At 39.5% G+C, this 24,737-nt stretch overlaps 2 protein-coding genes and 1 pseudogene across 5 annotated transcripts; 1 reads left to right on the forward strand and 2 right to left on the reverse strand.

Annotated features, from left to right (window-relative positions):
- Positions 1 to 4,567: 4,567 nt before the first annotated feature.
- LOC131184296 (olfactory receptor 5AP2-like) lies at positions 4,568 to 5,579 on the reverse strand. Its single transcript, XM_058155458.1, has one exon. The coding sequence runs from the start codon at positions 5,507 to 5,509 to the stop codon at positions 4,568 to 4,570; it is 942 nt and encodes a 313-aa protein (XP_058011441.1). The 5' UTR covers positions 5,510 to 5,579.
- Positions 5,580 to 8,397: 2,818 nt separating this feature from the next.
- On the reverse strand, positions 8,398 to 9,367 carry LOC131184360 (olfactory receptor 8D4-like; annotated as a pseudogene).
- Positions 9,368 to 9,894: 527 nt separating this feature from the next.
- LOC131204768 (olfactory receptor 5AS1-like) lies at positions 9,895 to 20,186 on the forward strand. 4 transcript variants are annotated; one of them, XM_058196350.1, is made up of 3 exons: positions 13,513 to 13,524; positions 14,049 to 14,086; positions 19,265 to 20,186. In XM_058196350.1, exon 3 carries the CDS (start codon positions 19,374 to 19,376, stop codon positions 20,184 to 20,186), a length of 813 nt encoding a protein of 270 aa, XP_058052333.1. In that variant the 5' UTR covers positions 13,513 to 13,524; positions 14,049 to 14,086; positions 19,265 to 19,373. The 4 variants fall into 4 exon arrangements, with proteins under 4 accessions (XP_058052341.1, XP_058052333.1, XP_058052326.1 ...); XM_058196358.1 differs by lacking the exons at positions 13,513 to 13,524; positions 14,049 to 14,086 and adding an exon at positions 9,895 to 9,911; XM_058196343.1 differs by lacking the exons at positions 13,513 to 13,524; positions 14,049 to 14,086 and adding an exon at positions 17,053 to 17,077 and having other exon boundaries at positions 19,252 to 20,186.
- Positions 20,187 to 24,737: the final 4,551 nt, after the last annotated feature.

Raw genomic sequence — 24,737 nt, forward strand, 5'->3', positions numbered from 1 at the left:
GTCACCTAAATATCGGAGTTCTTTGTAACATACTGGAGAAGATGATCTAAAGGATTGCATTATCAAAATGTTATCTTTGGCAATAAATAGAAAATACATTTATGTAAAACAGAAATGACATCATTTTAGACGTTGCTGCTCATAATATCTGGATGAAAATGTTACTGCTGAGGAAACTAAAAAAAAAATGCAACACTATTGTAGCACCAGTTGGACACCATTCTTGAACAAGTATCACAGTAGTCTATGGTAGGTTTGAATAGCGGTCTGTCTTCAAATTTTCTCTTGCTGCCTAACCTTCCCCCAAGATTGAGGATGTAGCAGAAATGTCAGGAAATATAATTGCTTGTATCTCCTTTCCACATATTTATAGATTACATTAATTAAACAGTAAGGGTCTTGATTTCCAATTATACATGCCATGATTTGACACTGATGTGTGATTTATGAAACATTTTATAATAAAACAAAGCAAGCATGGTTATTTTAAAAAAAGGGAAGGTAATTAATAAAACACAGAAATTTCCTTATGTGATACAAAGTAACATTACCTTAAGTAATAACACCGCTCAAATTATTATTTTTATTATATTTAGGCACATCATGTGAAGAGCTAGCTTTCTTGAGAACTCTGGGAAATAACATTGGGAAAGATGGAAAGGAAGAAAAGTAAATGGGTGGACACAATTACAATGCTGATGAGTGGATCATTGGGGCAAATAAACCCAGAGAAGTTCTATCTTTGTGGCTGAAAAGGTCAGTACTGATTTGATGGCACACAATCAGTCAAAAAGACAGAATGATGCAGGATCCACTTAGCCTTATGATATGTTAATGGTATAACCAGTCCCTACTTCTCTTCTATCAAAATGCCATTGGCTATCTAGCTGACATGGACTTCAATCCTCTTCAATCATTCTGTCTTTGAAATGTTGCAACATTATGCCAGATGGTCATTTTAAAAGTATTGAAAAATATTTCCCAACATCTACTGGAGAAAGCTTTCACATGAATGATAATCTCCATTTTTTTCATAACTCCTAGTCTAAATAGAATACTGGATTGCCCATCACCATAGAAGGGATCATTGACCATCCCAAGGAGGAGACAGCCTTTGTTATAATCAATGGATCATAAAAAATAACTCTGAACAAGACAGCTAACGAAAGGAATTATTTGTTCTTTCGAATTTGGGAACACTATTGTGTTAGCAGAGTAATTGTCCAAATAAACAAGGAAAAAGAAATCCACTTTTCATTTTTTTAAAAAAATTGATTAACGCAATAAACAAGAAAAAAATTATTTGAGTTTAGTTATAATTACTACATATTTTATAATAATTAACAATGACAAATTAATTACTTCCATATCTTTTAAATCACAGTACCTTTCCAGCAGATAGCTGAATTAATTGACCCATAAATTCTTGGGTTAGTCCAAACAAGGCTCTTAGTATACAAACACACTTACTAATAAAATATCATGTTGAATTATATGGCACTCTCCTATGAGTTACTCTCCCATTTTCCTGCTACTTCTGTGTTTTATTTTTATACTTTTGAAAACACTAGAAGGATCAGATGGTATTGTGGATCATCCATCAGGAAGTGCCCTATGAATACTAGGACATTGCTATCACAACAGCCTAGCTGGTTTTATACCTGAAGAAATTCAATAGAAAATGATATAATAATTATAACAATAAATATGCTCCCAACTCCCACTAAATTCTGATGCATTCTTGCAATAGTGCAGGTTCTGATCTCCTAACTATTGATAGCATATAATACAACCTGAAACAGCAACATTATTCTGCTAAGTTCTGACATTGTTTTGTTCATTTGATTCTATTTTTTATGGACCACTACCATTTGAAACTTCTGTGTACCTAAAAATAAAATTGTGTAAAATACAGGAAAACTTGATCACCTCTCTTTCTACAGACTATGCATCCTGTAGTGCACGTTTTTTTTTTTAGAATAACACAAAACATTATTAGTTTTCTTCTCTGTTGCTCCTAAATGTAACAGACCCTGTACTTGGAGAATGTAGGATATGCTATATACCATAGTTACAAGAAGAATATGGTTGTAAATACAGACTATTCTGGAATTACATTAAAGTTAGTATTCATCAATGCAGCTAAATGATTTATCCCTAGCAATAGATAATGACAAAGAATTACAGGGGAATAAGAGACAAACGCTTTGGGTAAGGTTGGGACTCTAAGCCATCCTTTGTATGATCCAACATGAATCAGAAAACACATTTTCTTCTGCCAGCATATCTAACCATGATCAGAAATGAACTGAAGGCCAACCCACTCTCCATCATAAATATCTTTAAATCATTCTTCCAAGCAGACTGAGCCCATCACTGAACTATTAACATTTATCAGTACCAGAAAACATTACAAGTGCTTTTACTTTTTTCTTTATTTCTTGCTTTAAGAAATGTTAAAGGACTCAGATTACAGAGCAAGAAGTATTCACCTTTATTTGCCTTGAATTGTTTCTATAAAACTGCACTATGATAAGGATTCTAATTTTTATTGGTCTCTAAAATAATCTAGCCTACTTGGATCACAGTTAATCATAATCTTCAGCTGTGTTTTAAAACCTGACCAACTGATCAGACTCACCGAGAAGCAGAATTCTTTCCAAAGCAGACTGGATCAGAATGTTATCATCCTGAATGTTATTTTAGAATAGACATAACAATAAATCTTGTTCCTGTTTATATGACAATAATTTTGTTTGATTTTCTAATGAAGGTCTCTTCCTACAAATTTTATTCAATTAGATGAATAATATAAAATGATTTTATTGAATGGAATACCATAAAAATGATAGGGCATTTTCTTCACCTAGGTGAGGGAGAATGAGATTTGGCATTTAGGTCTTAGTCAAAGTAAGGAAAGGGTCTACAAGCGAGTAAGGAGTTACGCAGGGATGTCCTACAAGTCATTGAACGGGATCTGAACTGAAATTGTGATTCTGTAATTATTAGCTTGACTAGGCGGCTCAGTGGCTGAAGCACTGAGCTTGTCGATCAGAAAGATCAGCAGTTCGGGGGTTCGAATCCCTAGTACAGGTCTCCTGTGTGAGCAGGGGGTTGGACTAGATGACCTCCAAGGTCCCTTCCAATTCTGTTACTGTTATATTCTGCTATTTTGTGTTGGGACTGATTCATTTCATGACATTTGTATTATAGCTGGTCTAAAAACAGGAATGGATTTCCCAGGGTCTTTGTTAAATAAGGATAAAAACATGTTGGCCTTGTGAAACTTCTGATAATATCAAATAACTGGTAAGTAGGTTAAACAGATACAGTGGCTCAGTGGCTAAGAGGCTGAGGTTGCCGATCAGAAAGGTTGGCAGTTTGGCGGTTCGAATCCCTAGTGCTGCATAACAGAGTGAGCTCCCGTTACTTGCCCCAGCTTCTGCCAACCTAGCAGTTCGAAAGCATGTAAAAATACAAGTAGAAAAATAGGGACCACCTTTGGTGGGAAGGTAACAGCGTTCCGTGCACCTTTGGCATTTAGTTATGCCAGCCACATGACCACAGAATTGTCATCAGACAGAGCTGGCTCTTCAGCTTTAAAATGGAGATGAGCACCACCCCCTACAGTCGGGAACGACTAACACGTATGTGCAAGGGGTATCTTTACCTTTACCTTTTACAGTACAAGTACAGTATGTCTTATAAAAATGGCTTTGCATCACACTTGCAAGATATTTGAAAGATATCAAAAAAAATATAAATAAATACCAATATATTCAGCTATAGTATTTGTCACATTCATGCTATATTTAATTTAATATCAACTGCCTTGGAAATTTCAGTGGATCTGAATGCCCCAGATAAAGATTTTTTTTTAGAGACTAAACTAACAATACTGCTTATCCACAATGAGAAAAATAATATGAGTGATGTAACAGAAATTTGGAACAGAGAAATGGATTTTCCTGTTCCAATTATATTATATAATCATTGGTTACAACTTTTAAGAAAAGTTAAATGTATTTATTAAGAATAGTATATATGAATTTAAAACAAGGTCAACATATTAAAATTCTTTTTTAAAATTTATTGGACTCTGGATATTTTTGGTTATTGTTTTTACAATTGGAGATATAATACATCAATACATCAGTAAAAATGCTTTGCTCATATTCTTGATAATTCCTTATTGATTAAACAGTCTTATTAAGGTAATTAAAATGGTAATAGGCCATTGTTTTTGTAATTATACTTCAAAAAGGTCAGTCTGGATTAAGCAAAATATAATTTTCTAATTATCTAAGAAGAACTGATTTCTCTAATCTTTTTCCTCCCTTCTGTGTTCTGCCCTTTGGTTTGGAAACAATTAGCTACAAAAAGAAAATAGAGGATAATTCTTCTTTAGAGTTCAAATTTCATTTTTTGAACTCAACATTTCATATAGTTACTACTGGAGCCTAAAGAGATTTATATAGCTTAATAGTTTTTATTATATAAGACAGAGTGATATAAACCATTTGCTACTAGAATAAATTGATCTAATACTTAATTTTCATAACGACAATCATATATGTTGAGCATCAGGTTTTCGTCCTAGAATACTTCTGTAGGCACCCCTTACCTCCTGGTTCCTCATGCTGTAGATTAATGGGTTGAGCATGGGGGTCACCACTACATAGAACACAGAGGCCATTTGGTCTAGGTTATAATTTGGTCTAGAACTTGGCCGTGCATACATAAAGCTGAGGCATCCATAGAAAATGGTGATGACCATGAGATGAGATGTACAGGTGGAGGCGGCTTTCCTACGACTCGTGGCAGAGCGGATCTTTAAAATGGTGACCAGGATATACGTGTAGGAGGTGAGAACAGTCAGGCTTGTTGTTATTAAATTGAAGCCAACAAATACAAATACCAACAGATAATTAAGACTGATATCTGAGCAGGACAGAGCAAAAAGAGGAGGACCCTCACAATAAAAACTCTTAATGAGGTTTGGGCCACAGAAGGATAGTCTAGCAGTTGCAGTTATTGTGTGCACAGAAGCATTGATGAACCCAGCAATGTAGCAAATGGCTATCAGCTGAACACACTTCCTTTGGGACATTATCATCGAGTAGAGTAGAGGATTGCAGATTGCCACATAGCGATCATAGGCCATCACAGCTAGGAGGTAGCACTCCGTGGTTCCAAATAGGGCATAAAAGTAGAGCTGAGTAAAGCATCCCCCATAAGAAATACTTTTCTTCTCTTTTAAAAGATTAGATAGAAAGTTTGGGGTGACAGATGAGGTGTAACAAACATCCAAAAAAGATAAGCTGGTTAGGAAAAAGTACATTGGTGTGTGGAGAGAAGGACTGATCCTGATTAACATAATCATGCTTAGGTTTCCCACCAGGGTGATGGCATAAACAGCAGAAAATATCCCAAAGAGGATGAGCTGCAACTGTGAATCCTCTGTTAATCCAGTGAGTATGAATTCTGTCACCGGTGTGTTATTCCCCATGTAATCACAATAACAGTCAATTTCCCTTTGTTTTTCTAATATTTGTAATGTAGTCTGTGATCAGAATCAATTTCCCATGTAATAACAATATATATCTACATAAAAGGGCAGATTGGATATAACATACTATTTGGAATTAAACTAGTTTCTGTCCATGAATAAATTTCTCCACAGAACTGTTAAAGACAATTAATGACCAAGGGAGTGCTACTGAAATCTTCCAGCTCTTTTAAACCTGGGAAGACATAAAAAAGATATCAGAGCAAAATATGATTTGTATTGACTTTTTCTTTCACAAGATATTTTCATAAGCTGCAGTAAAGAATTAACAAGCTAAGAGAAGAAAAGTTCTTACTGCTTTCAACCGTATATATTGTTTTGTTGATTCATTGCTGGATCTACGTGTTCTATGACTTGTAGAAGCTGATCTTTGGACTACTTGGCTCCTCATTGCTTGAGATGATGAAATGAATTCTGAATAGCGAACAATGCTGACTCTCATATCTTATGTACCTAGTAACAATGATAATTCCTCACTGAACCTCTAAATTTCCTAATATATAAAGGGATTTTTTTTAAAAAGATGCAATTATTGAGGTCTTCTTAGATTGCCACGCTTCCCATGGTTTCTGATGCAATATGAGCTATATAAAACACCATATTTAAAAATTTAAATGGCCTTGTGCAGGTTATATGCATGACATACAGGCTTGATCTGAACCTTCTCTGAACACACAGTCAATTCTCTTTGAAGTAACAATAACCTAAAGGAAACTCTCACAAACAATAAAATACAACAAATGTATAGTTATCTTTTTGGTTATCAAACCCTCCTGTTTTCTTGCAGCTCAACAACTTCCTTCACATATTAAAATATCTGTATTTTTTTTCAAGCTTCAGATTGCAGATTTTTGAAATTTACGCAACTCTAAAACAATTCAAATATTTTCCTTCAATCTTCAGTAACTGAACAGCTTTATACATTTCTGCAGACATTAATGTTTCCTCAACTCTCTTTGGAGTGATGGAGAAGATAATTCTACTGTGAAAAATATTGGTTTGGGAAACATCTCCCTGAAGTGCTACAAACTGCTCCATCTACTAATTTGTGTTAATTACACAGTGAGGATTAAATAAATCAAATTGCAATTTGAAATATTTACCAGTGGAAAATGTAATATTCAGTAGAAATCACATTCTCTCTTTCACTTTATTAAGTATTTTATCAAATCATTTCCCCACACATGTTGTACTCCATGTAGACAGTGCCTTTCAAAAATGTGGTTTTTATTATTATTTAAAATAGAAAAAATATATTAACAAAACTGTTCAAAATAGTAATAGTATCATTCAGAGAAAATATTTAAAAACCTATACCGAGTTGGAGAGCAGTGATTTTAAACCCTATTTAATAATGGCAATACTTTGTTGATGTGATTTCACTAGGAGTTGAACTCTGATGAAAAATGCAGATCCTGTGGAGTTGGCTGAGGCACAATCTTTTGTGATTATTTGGTGAGAACCGAGAATTTGTACTTTGGGCCCTGAGAAAGTGACTGGGTTCTTGTGAGCTGTGGGTGTGTCCACTGGCATTTTATATCCATGCTGCTCCTGGTTGATAAAGGTCTCCCAGAAAGTATCATGTGGGAAATTTTTTCTTGACTGAAGTTTGGTGCACCTGCCCTTTTGGAGACTTTGGGATCTTTACCATTTCAGTAAATCATCATTAGGCTCAATTGCATTGGATAATTTCTAGCAACTCCAAGGTGTTTGGATGAAGCAGATTATCAGGATTCCTTTCAAGTCAAGTTTAACACCTGAACACTGTATAGAAACATCACTAGTCATGCTTGTTCATAACGTGTGATGGGACCATGATTGAGGTGGTGCACCTTTCTCACCCTCTGTGATCCCTTGTCGAATTCCACCAACATGGTAACTCATGGGAGCTCAAGGATGTAAGTGTTCAATATCAGTTCTGCAGTGGCATTCCTGTTTCCTTGTGGCCTTTTCAGTTAGTATTGTGGGTGAAGAATGAGAGAAAGAGAGATCTTGCCTAAGAGATCTACTTTGTGATGTGCCTCAGAATTCAGTTCTTTTCCATTCCTGATTGACACCTACATAAACCAGAGCATGAAGTCATACATTGGCATGGGACAAGGTATCGTCAGGATGCTGATGATGCTCAAGTCTATATCTCAACCTTGGACCTCCAAGTGATGTTGTCAGATATCCCCTGGAATCATTTTTTTTTTCAGTTCCTACTCCCATTCTTTGAAACAGAATATTTTTTTATTGAAGATGCACACTCATTTGACTGAATGTATAAATTAGTTAAATAAGTAAAATCTGAAATCTGTAACTGAAACTTCACTGTAACATTGTGTGGGAATGTCAGTGGAAGATGGGGAGGAGGAAGAGATTCTGCATAGAGAATGATCAGATAAGAGAGGATATAGCCTACAGATGCATACTGGGCAAAGAAACTCAGAAAGGAAACCCGCTAACTTTGTAGGGTATAAAAAAAACAGTGGGAAATTTATACTGTCAGGCATGCAAGATTCTGGTAATATAGCCTTACAATAATGTCAAATTAGCTCCTCTGGTCGTGCTTCCAGTCTGCTCTATTTGGGAATGCTGACATCAATTTTGCAAGTCTCATACCCTCTTCCAAGGAACGGAATTTCAGGAATAACATCTGATCCCCTATCCTCTCAGTATCTGGAAGCAGCATTGTTGAAACATCAGCATCAAGAAAATGCACACATGACCAATTTGCAGATGGCCTTAATAAAACAAATGCAACAACTAATGACACACAATAGTTAAACTTTTTCTACTAGAACAGCTGTTCTCTAAACCTAAATTTTGGCAAAGAGCAATAGTTTTCAAATATATATCTGTTGAACATGAAATTTCCTTTCTAGGATATTTCTGAAGGCACCTCTTACCTCCTGGTTCCTCATGCTGTAGATTAATGGGTTGAGCATGGGGGTCACCACTACATAGAACACAGAGGCCATTTGGTTTAGGTGATAACTCTGCCTAGAGCTTGGCCGTACATACATAAAGCTGAGACATCCATAGAAAATGATGATGACCATGAGGTGAGATGTACAAGTGGAGAAAGCTTTCCTATGGGTTGCAGCAGAATGGAGCTTTAAAATGGTGACCAGGATATACGTGTAGAAGTTGAGAACAGTCATGCTTGTTGTTATTAAATTAAAGCCAACAAGAATAAAAACCAAGAGATAATTAAGACTGACATCTGAGCAGGAAAGAGCAAGAAGGGGAGGGCCCTCACAATAAAAACTCTTAATGAGGTTTGGGCCACAGAAGGACAGTCTAGATGCAGCCATTGTGTGAATGGAAGCATTAATGATCCCAGCAATGTAGGCAACTGCTATCAGCTGAACACACTTCCTTTGGGACATTGTGATGAAATAGAGTAGAGGACTGCAGATTGCCACGTAGCGATCATAGGCCATCACAGCTAGGAGATAGCACTCTATGGTGGCCAATAGACTATAAAAGTAAAGCTGAGTTAAACAACCCCCATAGGAAATAATCTTCTTTTCTTTTAGAAGATTGAATAGGAATTTTGGAGTGACACGGGAGGAATAACAAATATCCAAAAAAGATAAGCTGCTAAGAAAAAAGTACATTGGTGTGTGGAGAGAAGGACTGATCCTGATTAACATAATCATGCTTAGGTTTCCCACCAGGGTGATGGCATGCCCCAAAATGCCTCAAAGATGATGAGCTGCCCCAAAATGCCCCAAAGATGATGAGCTGCAACTGTGAGTCCTCTGTTAATCCAGTGAGTATGAATTCTGTCACTGGTGTGTTATTTCCCATGTAATCACTTATTTATTTATTTATTTATTTATTTATTTATTTATTTATTTATTTATTTATTTATTTATCATACTTTTATACCGTACCATCTCCCGTAGGACTCAGGGCGGTTCACAGGCATATTAAAAACAATATAATAAATAAGCATTAAAAACCCAATTAAAACTAAATATTATCATGGCCAAATCACTAAAAACGATAAAAACCCATTAAAAAAACCCTTAAAATTTAGTTAAAACATTTTATTCTTAGGCTAGTCCAGCATGCTGAAATAATAAAGTCTTCAGTTCACGTCTGAAGGTCCGGAGGTCGGGGAGTTGTCATAATCCTGGAGGAAGCTCGTTTCACAGGGCTGGTGCTGCCACAGAGAAGGCCCTCCCCCTGGGGGTCGCCAACCTACATTGTTTGGTCAATGGCACCCTGAGGAGGCCCACTCTGTGGGAGCGCACGGGTCGTTGGGAGGCAATCGGTGGAAGAAGGCGGTCTCGAAGGTATCCCGGTCCTAAGCCATGGAGCACTTTAAAGATGGTAACCAAAACCTTGAATTGTACCCGGAAGACTACCGGTAGCCAGTGTAGACCGCGCAGGATGGGTGTTATATGGGAGCATATGGGATGTTATATGGGAGCAAGGCGGTGCTCCCTCTATCACCCGCGCAGCCGCATTCTGGACTAACTGGAGCCTCCGGGTGCTCTTCAAGGGGAGCCCCATGTAGAGAGCATTGCAATAGTCCAGGCGGGAAATGAAGAGGGCGTGAGTGACTGTGCGTAAGGCGTCTCGGTCAAGGAAGGGGCGCAACTGGCGAATCAGGAATATCACAGTAATATTTCTGTCAATTTCCCTTTGTTTTTCAAATATTTGTAATGTACAGTAGTCTGATATCATAGTCAGTTCTTAAGTTTCTAGAAAAGGAATGAGAATGTGGAAGAAATTTGTTAAAGAGCTCACGTAGTAAAATGTTCAGTTCACAGTGAGCAACCACATATGAAGTGAACATGTTGACCAGGGGTGAAATGCTCCGGGATCGGACCGGATCGCGCGATCTGGTAGCGATGGCGGCTGCTGGTTCAGAGGACCGGTAGCAAAAATCCCTGGCCCCGCCCCCCTGCCTCTGCTTAGCCCCACCATCAGCAGAGGGTTTTTTTTTACTTTTAAAAGAAGGTTTTGCTTCAGCCGAAACCTGTCTTTAAAAGTAAAAAAAAAAGCCTTTGAGGATCCCACCCCTCAGCTGCGATCGGCAGCCTTTAAACTTAAAAAAAAAATTTAAACGCTACTCTGGGGATCTCACCTGAGTTCCTCATCAGCAGAACCTTAAAAAACATGTTTTCTGTAGAAAACATGTAGAAAAACTCCTTTTAAAAGAGTCTAAGCCACTTACCTGATTACTGATCGACCTCATGGCTTTTCTCACAGCTGGAAAGCCCCAGTTTCCCTTTTAGCACTACAGTGAACTAATCTAAATTTAGCTAATCTATTTCACCACTGAGTGATTAATGCTGTCTGGCTGAGGAACTCTGGGAATTGAAGTCCACAATAAAATAAAATAAAATAAAATAATAAAATAAAATATTTGTGCAGCTTTCTGAGATTTGGTGTGTTTCTGTAGTGTTTCACTCTAACTATACAAACACACAAAATCTCAGAAAGCTGTATGTGGTATTTTGTGTATGTGTGTGTCAGTTGTGTGTGCGTAAAGTGTGAAAGTTGGTTTTTGAGCTTTTTGTGGCTGTGTGAAGTGTGAAGTGCAGCTGCTTTTACATTGTGTGTGAGTCAGTTGTGTTGTGTTGTGTGTAAAGTGTGAAAGTTGGTTTTTGAGCTTTTTGTGGCTGTGTGAAGTGTGAAGTGCAGCTGCTTTTACATTGTGTGTGAGTCAGTTGTGTTGTGTTGTGTTGTGTTGTGTGTGTGTAAAGTGTGAAAGTTGGTTTTTGGTACCTCTTATTGTTTTTTTATACTTTGTTTATTATTTTTATTATTTATTGTTATTGGCCACACCCACCCAGTCATCTGACCACCAAGCCATGCCCACCAATTAAGCCACGCCCACAGAACCGGTAGGGAAAATTTTTAGATTTCACCCCTGATGTTGACTATCCTGAATCACAACTAGTGCCAGTTTCAGGAGTCATAACATGTAGCTACACTGTAGCCCAGAAAAGCAGAGCTTGTAGCATTAAGATGTTACTTATGGACATGCAAAAATGGGGCGGAGAAACACTGCCTGTCCTTGTCACTCTACTCCTGAGAAAGTGCTTCATATTTGTCACAGACCAATTGAAAAGTCCAGTCTACCTGCTGGCCAAGGCAGCTTTATGTTAGTCTCTGGGCTAAAAAGATTTTCAAGGGGTCAAGTTCAAGTATAGGGCTAAGCGGGATGCATCTTGGCCACACAAAAATCAGGCCAAAAGGAGTTTGAAGCAAGACAAGTCCCCAGTCTTAGACAATGCATAGATCAGACCAATGGCATACTTCTTCTAAGTAGGATTTTACTATATGAGGCGTGTTCCCAAGTTAGTTTGTCAATGCAAGCAAACCTACTATTGTTTCCATCTCATTTGGAAGAACCCTTCTGCAGTATCACACTAGGGTTGCGTGTTGGGTGGTATAGAAAGCCAGGGAAGTCATTCTGAAGCAAACATACTGAAACTGTTACGTAAGCAACAAATACAAAAGCATTCCTTAAGTGTTGGGAGTAGAAAGAGTATTAAGAAGTACCCTGAGACCCTGGGTACAAAAGGGAAAGGAGGAAAAGCAGTGGTGGGATTCAGCCAGTTCGTACCACTTCGGAAGAACCGGTGGTTAACTTTCTGAGCAGTTTGGCAACTGGTTGTTGGAAGAAACCATTAGGGCAGAGAACCGGTTGTTAAATTACTTGAATCCCACCATTGAGGAAAAGCACAGTCAAACTTGTAAGATTCTGTTACTATACACTATCAATAAAATATTATTGCATTCTTCTTGTGGTTTTCATTTTCATATCTGGTGTACCTTGCAGGGTTGGCAATTACATTGGGTTTCCAAATTCCTTAAATTGATCCTGGTCACAACTAAATTAATTCAGCTTGAGAATAAGCAGTCTATATTTCTCTGTGGTCTAAATATAGATGCAGCATTCGCTTTGTATTTATTTCATTCTGAAATAAACAAATTAATAGCCATCATTCCTTCATCTGTGCTGCTGAGAATAGGCGATCCTCAGGGAGGAGGACCCAGTCACAAATCCACCATATAAAGATTTGTCTCTAATGATAAAAGCCCATAAATAAGGAGGATCTCCAAAGCTGTTCTTAGTGAGATGTAGTGGCAGAGCTAAAGCAGAAAGGAGGATATAGAAGAAAAGAAATATGTCCTTCCATAGATTTAATATTAAAAGAAAGAGGGTAGGCCCAGAATTGTTGTAAATATTTATGAGACTCTCTATCAAAAGCAAAAAAAAAGGGACAAGCTGTGACATAAATGGTAAGTGTAAACTGATGCTAATTTACTCTAAAAGAAGAACCTAATCAAACAGACAATCTCCTTTTCCTCATCCATAGGATGGAATGAAAGATAGGAGAATTTACAGCATGCATTGAAGGCAGATTCCCCGTTAGATTTTTGGATGTTTTATATTGTGCTTGGGAAGTGTTATTTCCTACCCAAACAATTAAAATTGGTTCAGAGTTAATTTGCAGCACAGGAGCATTGCAAAATTCTACCTTCATTTCTGTCATTTGGCCAGGGTCTTTGATAAAAGAACTTGAGATACAAGTGGAATTCAGGATGCCAGGTTGCAAAAATGAAGTGGTATAGAATATTGGCAGGTGCTATTTCTCCTACATTGGTGAGGAAAGAAACACCTACTGAAATTCCATCCGCATTTTTTTTTTAAAAAAAGAGTGATAACATTTGCCTTTATTGCCTTATTGGGATAAATTAATTTTATTTCAAAGTGTGAAGAGAAAATGACTGTTACCCTTCCTTTCCCAAAAGCATTGAGAGAAATAATACCATTGGACTTTAGCACAGTTCTGTTAATAAATCCATGCATTCTTAAGCAACAGCTATTCTTTCCATGAAACTGACACAGTTTTATTCAAAGTTCTGTTTGAATGTTTACTTTTCTCTTGCAAAGGTAATTTCTCATTTTTCCAATTTTTAGCAAACAAATCCTAACTGCTGTAATAATATTCACAGTCAAATATTTTACATCTCTAGTATATATCTCAGGAATAATTCCCAACAGAAAGACTTCTGGCTTAAAGTCTATGTGTCTTTTAATCATTTTCTCCAACCACGTGTGCATCTTAGTCCAATATCTTTTTGCTTCGACACATGTCCACACATATGGTAATATGATCCAGGTGTCTGATGACACTTCCAACATTTTTCGGATTTATCCTTAAACATTCTTGCAATTCTTGTCAGGGACAAATGCCACCTGTAAAACATCTTATACAAATTCTCTTTATATGCTGTAGACGAATGTTTTCTTTTCTATAATGTTCTAATGTTTATAGAAGATAGTTAAGGGCTATTTTAATGGTTAAAACATGAGTAACGCTACTGGCTTTCAAAAACGGCAAGTTCTACTTTATAAACTCACTTTCAGGATTATGCAGAGTACATTTGGTGTCTTGTGTCCACATCAGTGCTTGCTTTCCCTTGGCCAGAGATCAAACAAAAACATGTCCTATGTAAAGAGGTAGAGCTTCAAAAAGTGGTTTTAGATTCTCTCACTAAATAATTGATGTCTTCTTTATTATTAGAAGGGCCACCTTTTCAAAATATTTACCTTGTAAGATTTTTTGCTAAATTAATATAAAACTAGTCCTCTCTTTGGACAAAGTGCTGTAGTTCCTCCAGGGAAGCATTAGTAAGATATTGAAGGAGAGAATGTTATAGCCTGAAATCTGACCATGGATTCAAAATTAGTATAGTGCCTGCAAGAGTGATGGAAATATTGCTCTCATGTCAATGTTAAACATTCTACTGTCAGCTCAGTTCAGTCTTGTAGAAGGAATGGAAGAAGAGATGTTGTTTTCTTCTTTGTCTCAAGAGGCAAAATATTTTGAACCAACTGTGGGTTCATGGCATTATTGGAGAAAAAATCCTTCACAATCCCAGAACTATCTACTCCAAATTCCAGTCTTAATTCTTTACTTGAAATGAATCAGGGATGGCCTGAAGGAATGTGAGATGAGGAGACAAGAGTAAAGTCCAAAGTCTTGCTCTTCGATATTTTCAATAACAATTACAACATACCTATTTAAAAAGAAATCTATCTCAACATTAGTTTTAAACAAGTTTAGATGAGGGTTTGATTCCTTACAAGTCTCAATTTTCTGTGAATAAGTAAGTCTTTGCAAAATATTACTTTAAAAATATAATTTGAACAATGTCACAAACTTTGCAATTCCTTAAACTTATGAAATAATTACGTTACACAGCAGTCTGAATGTTTAGCTCCTGTTATTCCATGCTAAATTGTTGTCATGCCACCAGACTTTTCAGAGGCTTCCTATGAGATCTCTCAGATGAAAAAAAAATGCAATGCTTAAAAAAAATGAACAGAAACCTGTAAAAGACCAGGCAACAATGAGTAACAGTTTGTCAGAACTCACATTGCACCTCAGCGCTTACTTGCTCTAAAGACTTACCTGTTGTTTTTTCTAGAATGGATTAGCACAGTGGTTCCCAACCAGTGTGCCGCGGCACTAAGGGGTGCCGTGAGATCTTTTGAGGGTGCCGGGAACTTTTGAGCTACAGAGATTTTAAATATCTATTTCCTTATAAGGGTGCCGGGAACTTTTGAAAGGCTTTCCAAGGGTGCCTCAAACAAGAAAAGGTTGTGCCTCAAACAAGAAAAGGTTGGGAACCACTGGATTAGCATGACAACCCCTCTGAAACATGTTCCAAAGTAGTTCCACTGATTTATAATGAGATAAGCAAAAGGCAGGAGCTAAGACCCTTCTCAACATATTTCATACTCAGTTATAATTCATGTGATAGATAAGTTTTGGCTTCAAACATCACTCATTCAGAACTGGAGCAAATATCTCTCTCCACAGGTACAATCAAAATAAAAGAGTACACAGAGATATTACAATTCATCATAAGAACACTTATGAATGGTTTCTGTTGCTCTGAATAAGTTCCAGCTGTCTCAGATGTCACCCAACATCTTCCTCAGAGGAAGGTAAATATTAACATCCTTTCTTAGAGAGCAAGCTATTGTGCCCTGGCTGCGGCATCTGTGGCTGATTCCATAATAGCAGAAAATATTTCTCCAGTCAAAAGCTGCACGTTCTTTTTAAAATGGATTTCCCCCCACCTCCTTTGTCATTGATAGGGAAAGATTAAGCTGCAAGATTTAACATATGCTCTACCTGTGATTGGGGGGGGGGAGAGAATATGTGCCATCACAAAACAGCAGGAATGATTGTAGGGGTTTGCACTGTGGGGGGATTGTAGAGGGATGGACTCCACTGTAAGCAATGGAGTCCATCCAATGCCTACAAGAAATGGTTTGCCCATCTATATCTTCAGATGAGGTTAGGTATGGGCAATTTTCATAGAGTAACATAACTGTAAAATTGGAAGGGGCCGTACAGATAATCTAATCCAACCTTCTGCAATATGCAAAAATACCAATTCAGCCATTGAGAAGTGGCTGTCTAACCCCTTCTTTAAAACCTCCAGAAATGGATGATTTTCATGGTTTGACTGTTCCAGATAACTGCAATTTCCACTAGTTACTTGGGCTCTTAGTTTCCGCATGAGAAGCAGTTCCTGCACGTTTTCTCTGCATTTTCTTGAATGTACTTGAGCATATACATTGTGTTTTCCTTCAGTCTTCTTTTCTTCACACTGCAAAAGTTTTGTGTGGTCTGCAGGTATATTTGAACCTTGATATAACAGCACACATCAATTGAAGAGAAATGCTTTTTGGTGCCTTTTTCTTTTAGGCAGCAGATAGATAGGCTTTAGCAGTGGTGAAATCCAATTTTTTTTTACTACCGGTTCTGTGGGCGTGGCTTGGTGAGCATGGCTTGATGGGCATGGTAGGGGAAGGATCCTGCAAAATCTCCATTTCCACCCCATCTGGGGCCAGCCAGAGATGCTATTTGCCAGTTTTCCGAACTACTCAAAATTTCCACTATCAATTCTCTGAACTGCTCAAAATTTCCGCTACCAGTTCTCCAGAACCTGTCAGAACCTGCTGGATTTCACCCCAGGCTATAGTGATACCTGTTGGGATAGCTTTAAGCAAAAAGAATGCATTATCTTCTACCCTATTCACTAGTAATGATTTTTTAAATAAAATGTTAAAAGCTTCTAATAGGAGTTCATTAAGCACAATCTAAACACAGTAAAGCTTCCCTTGATAGTATGTTTCTAACAACATTCTTCATTTCAAGTGCAATGCATTTTCAAACATTTAAATGTTAAAAATTCACAAGTGGCAGCTGTGTTCTAAAATTTTTCAAAATCAAATTGGTCGAAGTTTGTTTATCTATTTATTTCCACTATGTGCTTGTGCCAGTATTATGGTGGGTGTGAGCCCTTTGATTTTTCCACATATGCTTTTTGGTCTTGATATTTTCTACAATGTAGACAGACCTGCAAAGATTTATTTCATATTGGGGGGAGGGTACTTTTTTATTTTGTAATATGTATATCCTAATAATAATGAAATTGTGGTAATACAATCAGAAAAACATATACAAAATAGTGATTAGCATGAACTAAAACTGAAGGGAAAAATGAGCCATATAATATTAATATTGCAATAACTAAATTCATTAACATATTAAACCTAGACCATATGGAAACATGGTGTTCCATCTTTTTATTTGCACAATATAAAGACATGTTCAAAAGTGATAAAAGAACCCATCTATCAATACTATAGTTTAATACCAGGAGCATACTTTTTAAAAAAATCTCTATAGGACAATTTTCTTTGCTCAATTCTTCATAAAATGTTAGATTCCATGTATCTGGAGTATAATTCAGCATCACATTTACATCTTTAATTATTATATGTGTCCCTAGGTTGTTTTAACATATCTAATAAATTGCAACAAAAAGGAGCATAAAAGAGAATGAGCAATAATAATAGCTATATATTTTAAGCTATTCTTAACATTTTTTAGATTTACAGCAGTATGAGTCAGTCCATTTTTGTGTAGAATGTGCGCCTGGAGAAATAGTGGAGCTTTGACATCAGAAAGCTTTCAAAAGGAGGAAGGAATACTTTCCGTCAGGGAGAAGCCCAAATTAAGAGTGTATGCCGTCCTGGGGGGAGGGGGGGAAGAGGTTTGGGGTAGCTTCATCCTAGAACAGCGGTTCTCAACCTGTGGGTCGTGACCCCGTTGGGGGTCGAATGACGATTTGCCAGGGGTCGCCTAAGACCATTGGAAATATGGGAAGTATACTTGCGAGTCAAAGAATCGCGCTCCAATGGTTGACTCTACAAGCCAGCTGCAGGCTCTTCAAATCACTAGCCGAATTTGGCTTCAGGCGTGATGAATTAAAAAAGAGAGAAATCTTTGCTCTGATGTCTCCCTCTCAAGCCAGCTGCAATCACTCCCAATCGCTAGCCTAATCTGGCTTCAGGCGCAATAAACTTAATAGGGGAGGAGTCTCTGCTTTAATGCCTCCATCCTCAAGGCAATCGCAAGCTCAAGTTACAGAAAGATCTTGACAGACTTGAACGTTGGGCGCTATCTAACAAAATGAAATTCAACAGTGAAAAAAGTAAGGTTCTACATTTAGGCCAAAAAAACAAAATGCACCAGTACCGTATATGTGGTACCTTGCTCAATAGTAGTACCTGTGAGAGGGATCTTGGAGTCCTAGTGGATAACCATTTAGATATGAGCCAGCAGTGTGCAGCAGCTGTTAAAAAAGCCAACACAGTTCTGGGCTGCATAAACAGAGGGATAGAATCAAGATCACGTGAAGTGTTAGTACCACTTTATAATGCCTTGGTAAGGCCACACTTGGAATATTGCATCCAGTTTTGGTCGCCACGATGTAAAAAAGATATTGAGACTCTAGAAAGAGTGCAGAAAAGAGCAACAAAGATGATTAGGGGACTGGAGGATAAAACATATGAAGAACGGTTGCAGGAACTGGGTATGTCTAGTTTAACAAAAAGAAGGACTAGGGGAGACATAATAGCTGTGTTCCAATATCTCAGGGGCTGCCACAAAGAAGAGGGAGTCGGGCTGTTCTCCAAAGCACCTGAGGGTAGAACAAGAAACAATGGGTGGAAACTGATCAAAGAAAGAAGCAACTTAGAACTAAGGAGAAATTTCCTGACAGTTAGAACAATTAATAAGTGGAACGACTTGCCTTCAGAAGTTGTGAATGCTCCAACACTGGAAATTTTTAAGAAAATGTTGGATAACCATCTGACTGAGATGGTGTAGGGTTTCCTGCCTGGGCAGGGGGTTGGACTAGAAGGCCTCCAAGGTCCCTTCCTGTTATGTTATGTTATGTTATGTTATGTTATGTTATGTTATGTTATGTTATGTTATGTTATGTTATGTTATGTTATGTTATGTTATGCTAGCCAATACAGGCGCGATAAATTCAAAAAAACAGTTTGCCGCTTTTTTTCCCCCTCTGCGGCTGCTGAGGCGCATTTTACGGTTGGGGTCGCCACATCGTGGGGAATTGTATTAAAGGGGTCGCAGCACTCTAAAGGTTGAGAACCACTGTCCTAGAATCCTTCAGGGTATATCTATTCAGTTAGAAGTTTATAGCTGGTTTAGCAACCTTCTGCCCATTAGGGGTAAGCAAGTAAAGGATTGCATTGCATTGGATTTTGCTGTGTCCTCTGGACCTGACATTCTTCTTTGTCTTACAGGCTTACTGAACTAATGCCATGGCCCAATGGAATCAAACCACAGTGTCAGAATTCATCCTTGTAGGATTCACAGATAATCCAGTGCTCAGCACCTCTCTTTTTGTGGTGTTTCTAGCCATCTATGTGATCACTCTTTTAGGAAATCTAGGGATGATTGCACTGATTCGTCTTGACTCCCATCTCCAAACACCTATGTACTTTTTCCTTAGCAACCTGTCCTTCTCAGATCTCTGTTACTCTACTGTCATTGTCCCTCAAACCCTGGTGAATTTCTTGGCTGAAAAGAAATCCATTTCTTTCATTGGTTGTGCTGCTCAGTTTTACTTCTACGCTGTGTTTGCAAGTGTAGAATGTCTCCTGTTAGCTGCTATGGCCTATGACCGTTATGTGGCCATCTGTAACCCACTATTGTATCCTACGGTCATGTCCAAGAAGGTTTGTATTTGCCTGGTGCTGGCTTCCTACCTTGTGGGTTGTGCCAATGGCATGGTACACACAAACACTACCTTTCGCCTTCCCTTTTGCAGCTCCAATGTCATAAACCATTTTTTTTGTGATGTACCTTTAATTTTGAAGCTCGCCTGTTCAAACACACAACTCAACCAGATTCTGCTTTTTGTCATCTCTTCACTGATAGGACTGTGTTCATTCTTCATCATCCTTATCTCTTACATCTACATTATCACTGCTATCCAAAGAATCCACTCAAGCGGGGGAAGGAAGAAGACCTTCTCTACCTGCGGCTCCCATTTGATGGCTGTTACCTTATTCTACACCACAATTCTTTTCATCTACCTGAAGCCTTCCTCAAGTGACATTGAAGCACAAGACCAAGTTGCTGCTGTCTTTTATACAGTAGTGATTCCAATGGTAAACCCTGTCATCTATAGCCTAAGGAATAAGGAGGTGAAGGAAGCGCTGAAAAGGATAGTGAGAAAGAAATGGGTTTCTGCTCAGGCATAACACTTCCTCATACAGGGCCGCGATGTGGCTCAGGCTGTAAGAAGCCTGTTATTAAAACACAGCTGCCTGCAATTACTGCAGGTTCAAGTCCCACCAGGTCCAAGGTTGACTCAGCCTTCCATCCTTTATAAGGTAGGTAAAATGAGGACCCAGATTGTTGGGGGAGCAATAAGTTGACTTTGTAAATATACAGATAGAATGAGACTATTGCCTTACACACTGTAAGCCACCCTGAGTCTTCGGAGAAGGGCGGGATATAAATGTAAATAAATTTAAAAAAATAATAAATCATACTGAGAATTAAAAATTGCACTGAGCACCGAACAGGGTGACTTTCTTCCAAGAAAGCATCTGCATAGAGGATCATGCTGTATATCCAAGGCATAACTTATTATTTTGAAATGATACAGTAGAGAAGGGAGGAATGTTAACTTTTAAATATCGGCTTAAATAAAAGATTGCGTGGAATTATGCTTCTGGAAGATACAAAAAAGACTGTGTAAAATGAGAAAGTGAAAGAAGCTGTGGCTAAGAAAAACATGCAAACAAAAGAACCATTGCTGCAAAAAAAAAGCAATGAAAGATACATAAAGGTATATAAAGAGAAAAAACATGAACTGAAATAAAACAAGGAATCGTTATGATAAAGAAAGGCAAAAGTGCACTGATTTGGATGGAGAGAGGGGGGGGAGAGGGGGAATGGGATAGTGGGTAGTGAGGGAAAAACAAGAAGCTTCTAGGAATTCAAATTTAAAATTATGAAATTATTTTGAAGGAAACTGAAGGAAGGAAATACTGTAAGAAGTGTTTTAGAGTTCTATATGAGAATGATTCCCCTTACATTATAGATATGCTGCTTCATTGTATGTGGGGGGTGGGGGGAATGTTCCTAGGAGGGAAGAGCAGACAACTCCAGGAGTTTATGCCAGGCACGTACATAGTCCTCAACTTACAACAGCTCATTTAGTGGCCGTTCAGAGCTACAACGGCAATGAAACAAGTGACCGTTTTTCACACTTATGACCTTTGCAGCATCCCCATGATCATGTGACGAAATTTCAGATGCTTGGCATATTTATGACCGTTGCTATGACCCAAGGTCATGTGATCACCTTTTGTGACTGTCTGACAAGGAAAGTTAATGGGGGAGCCAGATTCACTTAACAACTGGGTTGCTAACTTATCAACTGCAGTGATTTACTTATCAACTGTGGCAAGAATGGTCGTAAAATGGGACAAAACTCACTTAACAAATTTCTCACTTAACAACAGAAATTTTGGGCTCAATTGTGGTCATATGTTGAGGACTACCTGTATCCTCCCAGAAGGGTCACCCAGGATGTAAAAGTCATCCCAGCTTCCAAGCCAAAGCAAGCAGGCCCCTGTATCAGGAAATAGGGATACAAGAAGATTCTGGAGACAAATGATCCCTTTAGCAACAAGAGCAAATATATCATTTCATGCTGCACAGGCAAAAATAATGGTAAAACCACTCCTGTATTTTATCAAGAAAACTACACAGATGAACATAAACATAAAATGACTGATAATATAATGCCAGATTATGGGCCCCCAGGTTTTTAATCATTTAAAAAGGTACAAAATTGCACACCAGGACATGTGCAAAGTTTGGCAGCATGATTTTAGGTCATTACAGGGGGAGATTGAGTATATGGAAAGTAGATTTGCCTATCAAAAATCATACCACTGAAAGTCAATCATTTTCCTGCCAAATCTCAGTGAGATGATCTCAGCATGCTAGAATGCCACAAATGAAACACAGTTGACTGAAGATGTCCTGCAGATTGCCCACATTGGCATAAAGGGAAAGCATTATTATTCAGATGTCTCCATTAAAAGACAAAATCAAAAAGGTGTCTCCATTAAAAGACAAAATCACTAGACCAGGGGTGTCCAAACTTGGCCCCTTGAAGAGTGGTGGACATCAACTCCCAGAATTCCCCAGCCAGCATGAGCTATAAATATGAGCAAGTTGCTGGCTGTGGAATTCTGGGAGTTGAAGTCCACCACTCTTCAAGGGGCCAAGTTTGGACATCCCTGCACTAGACTAATAGTCTAATGTTCCCTCATCTCCCGTATCTTATAAGTCATGATGATCTGGAATTAGATAACTTAGTAAAAGAACCGATGTCATGGTCAGATCATTTTCTCCTTCGCCTGGACTTCCGAACCGCCACCCACCATCGCAGGGAGACGGAACCTGTACGTTGGTTCCGTCCCAGGCGCCTGATGGATCCTGAGAGGTTCCTGACGAAGCTTGGGCCATTCCCTGAGGATCTGGCCCACGGCTCGGCTGAGGAACTAGTTGTGGCCTGGGAACAGGCCGCAGCTGGGGCCTTGGACCATGTCGTGCCTTTGCGGCCTCTGACCTGGCGCAGATCTCGTCCGGCCCCTTGGTTCTCCGAGGGGCTGAGGGAGATGAAACGCCGGAGAAGACGCCTAGAGAATACTTGGAGGTCCAGTCGTTCCGAAGCTGATCGGACACTAGTTAGGTCCTATTCTAGGACCTACCTAGTGGCAATGAGGGAGGCGAGGCGTTCCTACGCTTCCACCCTCATTGCGTCGGCAGATAACCGCCCGGCCGCCCTGTTTCGGGTGACCCGCTCTCTCCTTCATCAGGAGGTGCGGGATGACCCTTTGCAGGGACGTGCCGAGGAGTTTAGTGGTTATCTATACGATAAAATCGCTCAGCTCCGGGATGGTCTGGACCGAAATTGGGATGATCCAAGCGAGAGGGAGGAGACACGTCCTGTTGAGTCTGTTTGGGATGAGTTTGATCCTGTGGCTCCCGAGGACGTGGACAGGTTGTTGGGGAGGCTCCACGCCACCACATGTTTACTGGACCCGTGTCCTTCCTGGCTGGTGCTGGCTACTCAGGAGGTGACACGAGGCTGGCTCCAGGGGATTATAAATGCTTCTTTGCTGGAAGGGGTTTTCCCTGCCGCCTTGAAAGAGGTGGTGGTGAGACCCCTCCTCAAGAAGCCCTCCCTGGACCCAGCTATTTTTGGTAATTATCGTCTGGTCTCCAACCTTCGCTTTGTTGCGAAGGTTGTAGAGAGTGCTGTGGCGCGGCAGCTACCCCAATACCTGGATGAAGCTGTCTATCTAGACCTGTTCCAGTCCGGTTTCCGACCCGGATACAGCACGGAGACAGCTTTGGTCGCGTTGGTGGATGATCTCTGGAGGGCCAGGGCCAGGGGTTATTCCTCTGCCCTGGTCCTAGTAGACCTCTCAGCGGCTTTTGATACCATCGACCATGGTATCTTGCTGCGCCGGTTGGGGGGATTGGGAGTGGGAGGCACCATTTATCGGTGGTTCTCCTCCTATCTCTCCGACCGGTCGCAGACGGTGTTGACAGGGGGGCAGAGGTCGGCCGCGAGGTGCCTCACTTGTAGGGTGCCACAGGGATTGATTCTCTCGCCCCTTCTGTTCAACATCTATATGAAGCCGTTGGGTAAGATCATCAGTGGCTTTGGGGTGAGATACCAGCTGTACGCTGATGATACTCAACTGTACTTTTCCACCCCAGGCCACCCCAATGAAGCTGTTGAAGTGCTGTCCCGGTGCTTGGAAGCCATACGGGTCTGGATGAGGAGAAACAGGCTCAAGCTTAATCCCTCCAAGACGGAGTGGCTGTGGATGCCGGCAGCTGACTGTTGGAGGTGAGTTATTGGCCCCAAAGGATAGGGTGCGCAACTTAGGTGTTCTCCTGGATGAACGGCTGTCGTTTGAAGATCATTTGACGGCCGTCTCCAGGAGGGCCTTCCACCAGGTTCGCCTGGTTTGGCAGTTGCACCCCTTCCTTGATCGGGATGCCTTGTGCACAGTCACTCATGCGCTCGTTACCTCCCGCTTGGATTATTGTAATGCTCTCTACATGGGGCTCCCCTTGAGGTGCACCCGGAGGCTTCAGTTAGTCCAGAATGCAGCTGTGCGGGTGATAGAGGGAGCTTCACGTAGCTCCCGTGTAACACCGCTCCTGCGCAGACTGCACTGGCTACCTGTGATCTTTCGGGTGCACTTTAAGGTCTTGGTTACTACCTTTAAAGCGCTCCATGGCTTAGGGCCTGGGTACTTACGGGACCGCCTGCTATTACCTCCCACCGACCCGTACGCTCACACAGAGAGGGACTTCTCAGGGTGCTGGCCGCCAAGCAATGTCGGCTGGCGGCCCCCAGGGGAAGATCCTTCTCTGTGGGGGCTCCTACCCTCTGGAACGAACTTCCCCGGGTTTACGCCAAATACCTGACCTTCGGACCTTCCGCCGCGAATTGAAAACACATTTATTTATTCGCGCGGGGCTGGCTTAAATTTTTATTGGTTTTAATTTCTTATTATTAATTTTTAATGGGTTTTTAGTTTTATATATTTTAAAGTTTTTAGGCCAATTATGTAATAAGTTTTTTAATTTGTTTTTTAATTGTATATTGTACTGTTTGTTTTACCTTGGCTGTACACCGCCCTGAGTCCTTCGGGAGAAGGGCGGTATAAAAATCGAATAAATAATAATAATAATAACCCAGTTGCTGT

This window comes from Ahaetulla prasina, chromosome 1 (assembly GCF_028640845.1).
Source record: "Ahaetulla prasina isolate Xishuangbanna chromosome 1, ASM2864084v1, whole genome shotgun sequence".
In the NCBI taxonomy this organism is placed as follows: domain Eukaryota; kingdom Metazoa; phylum Chordata; class Lepidosauria; order Squamata; family Colubridae; genus Ahaetulla; species Ahaetulla prasina.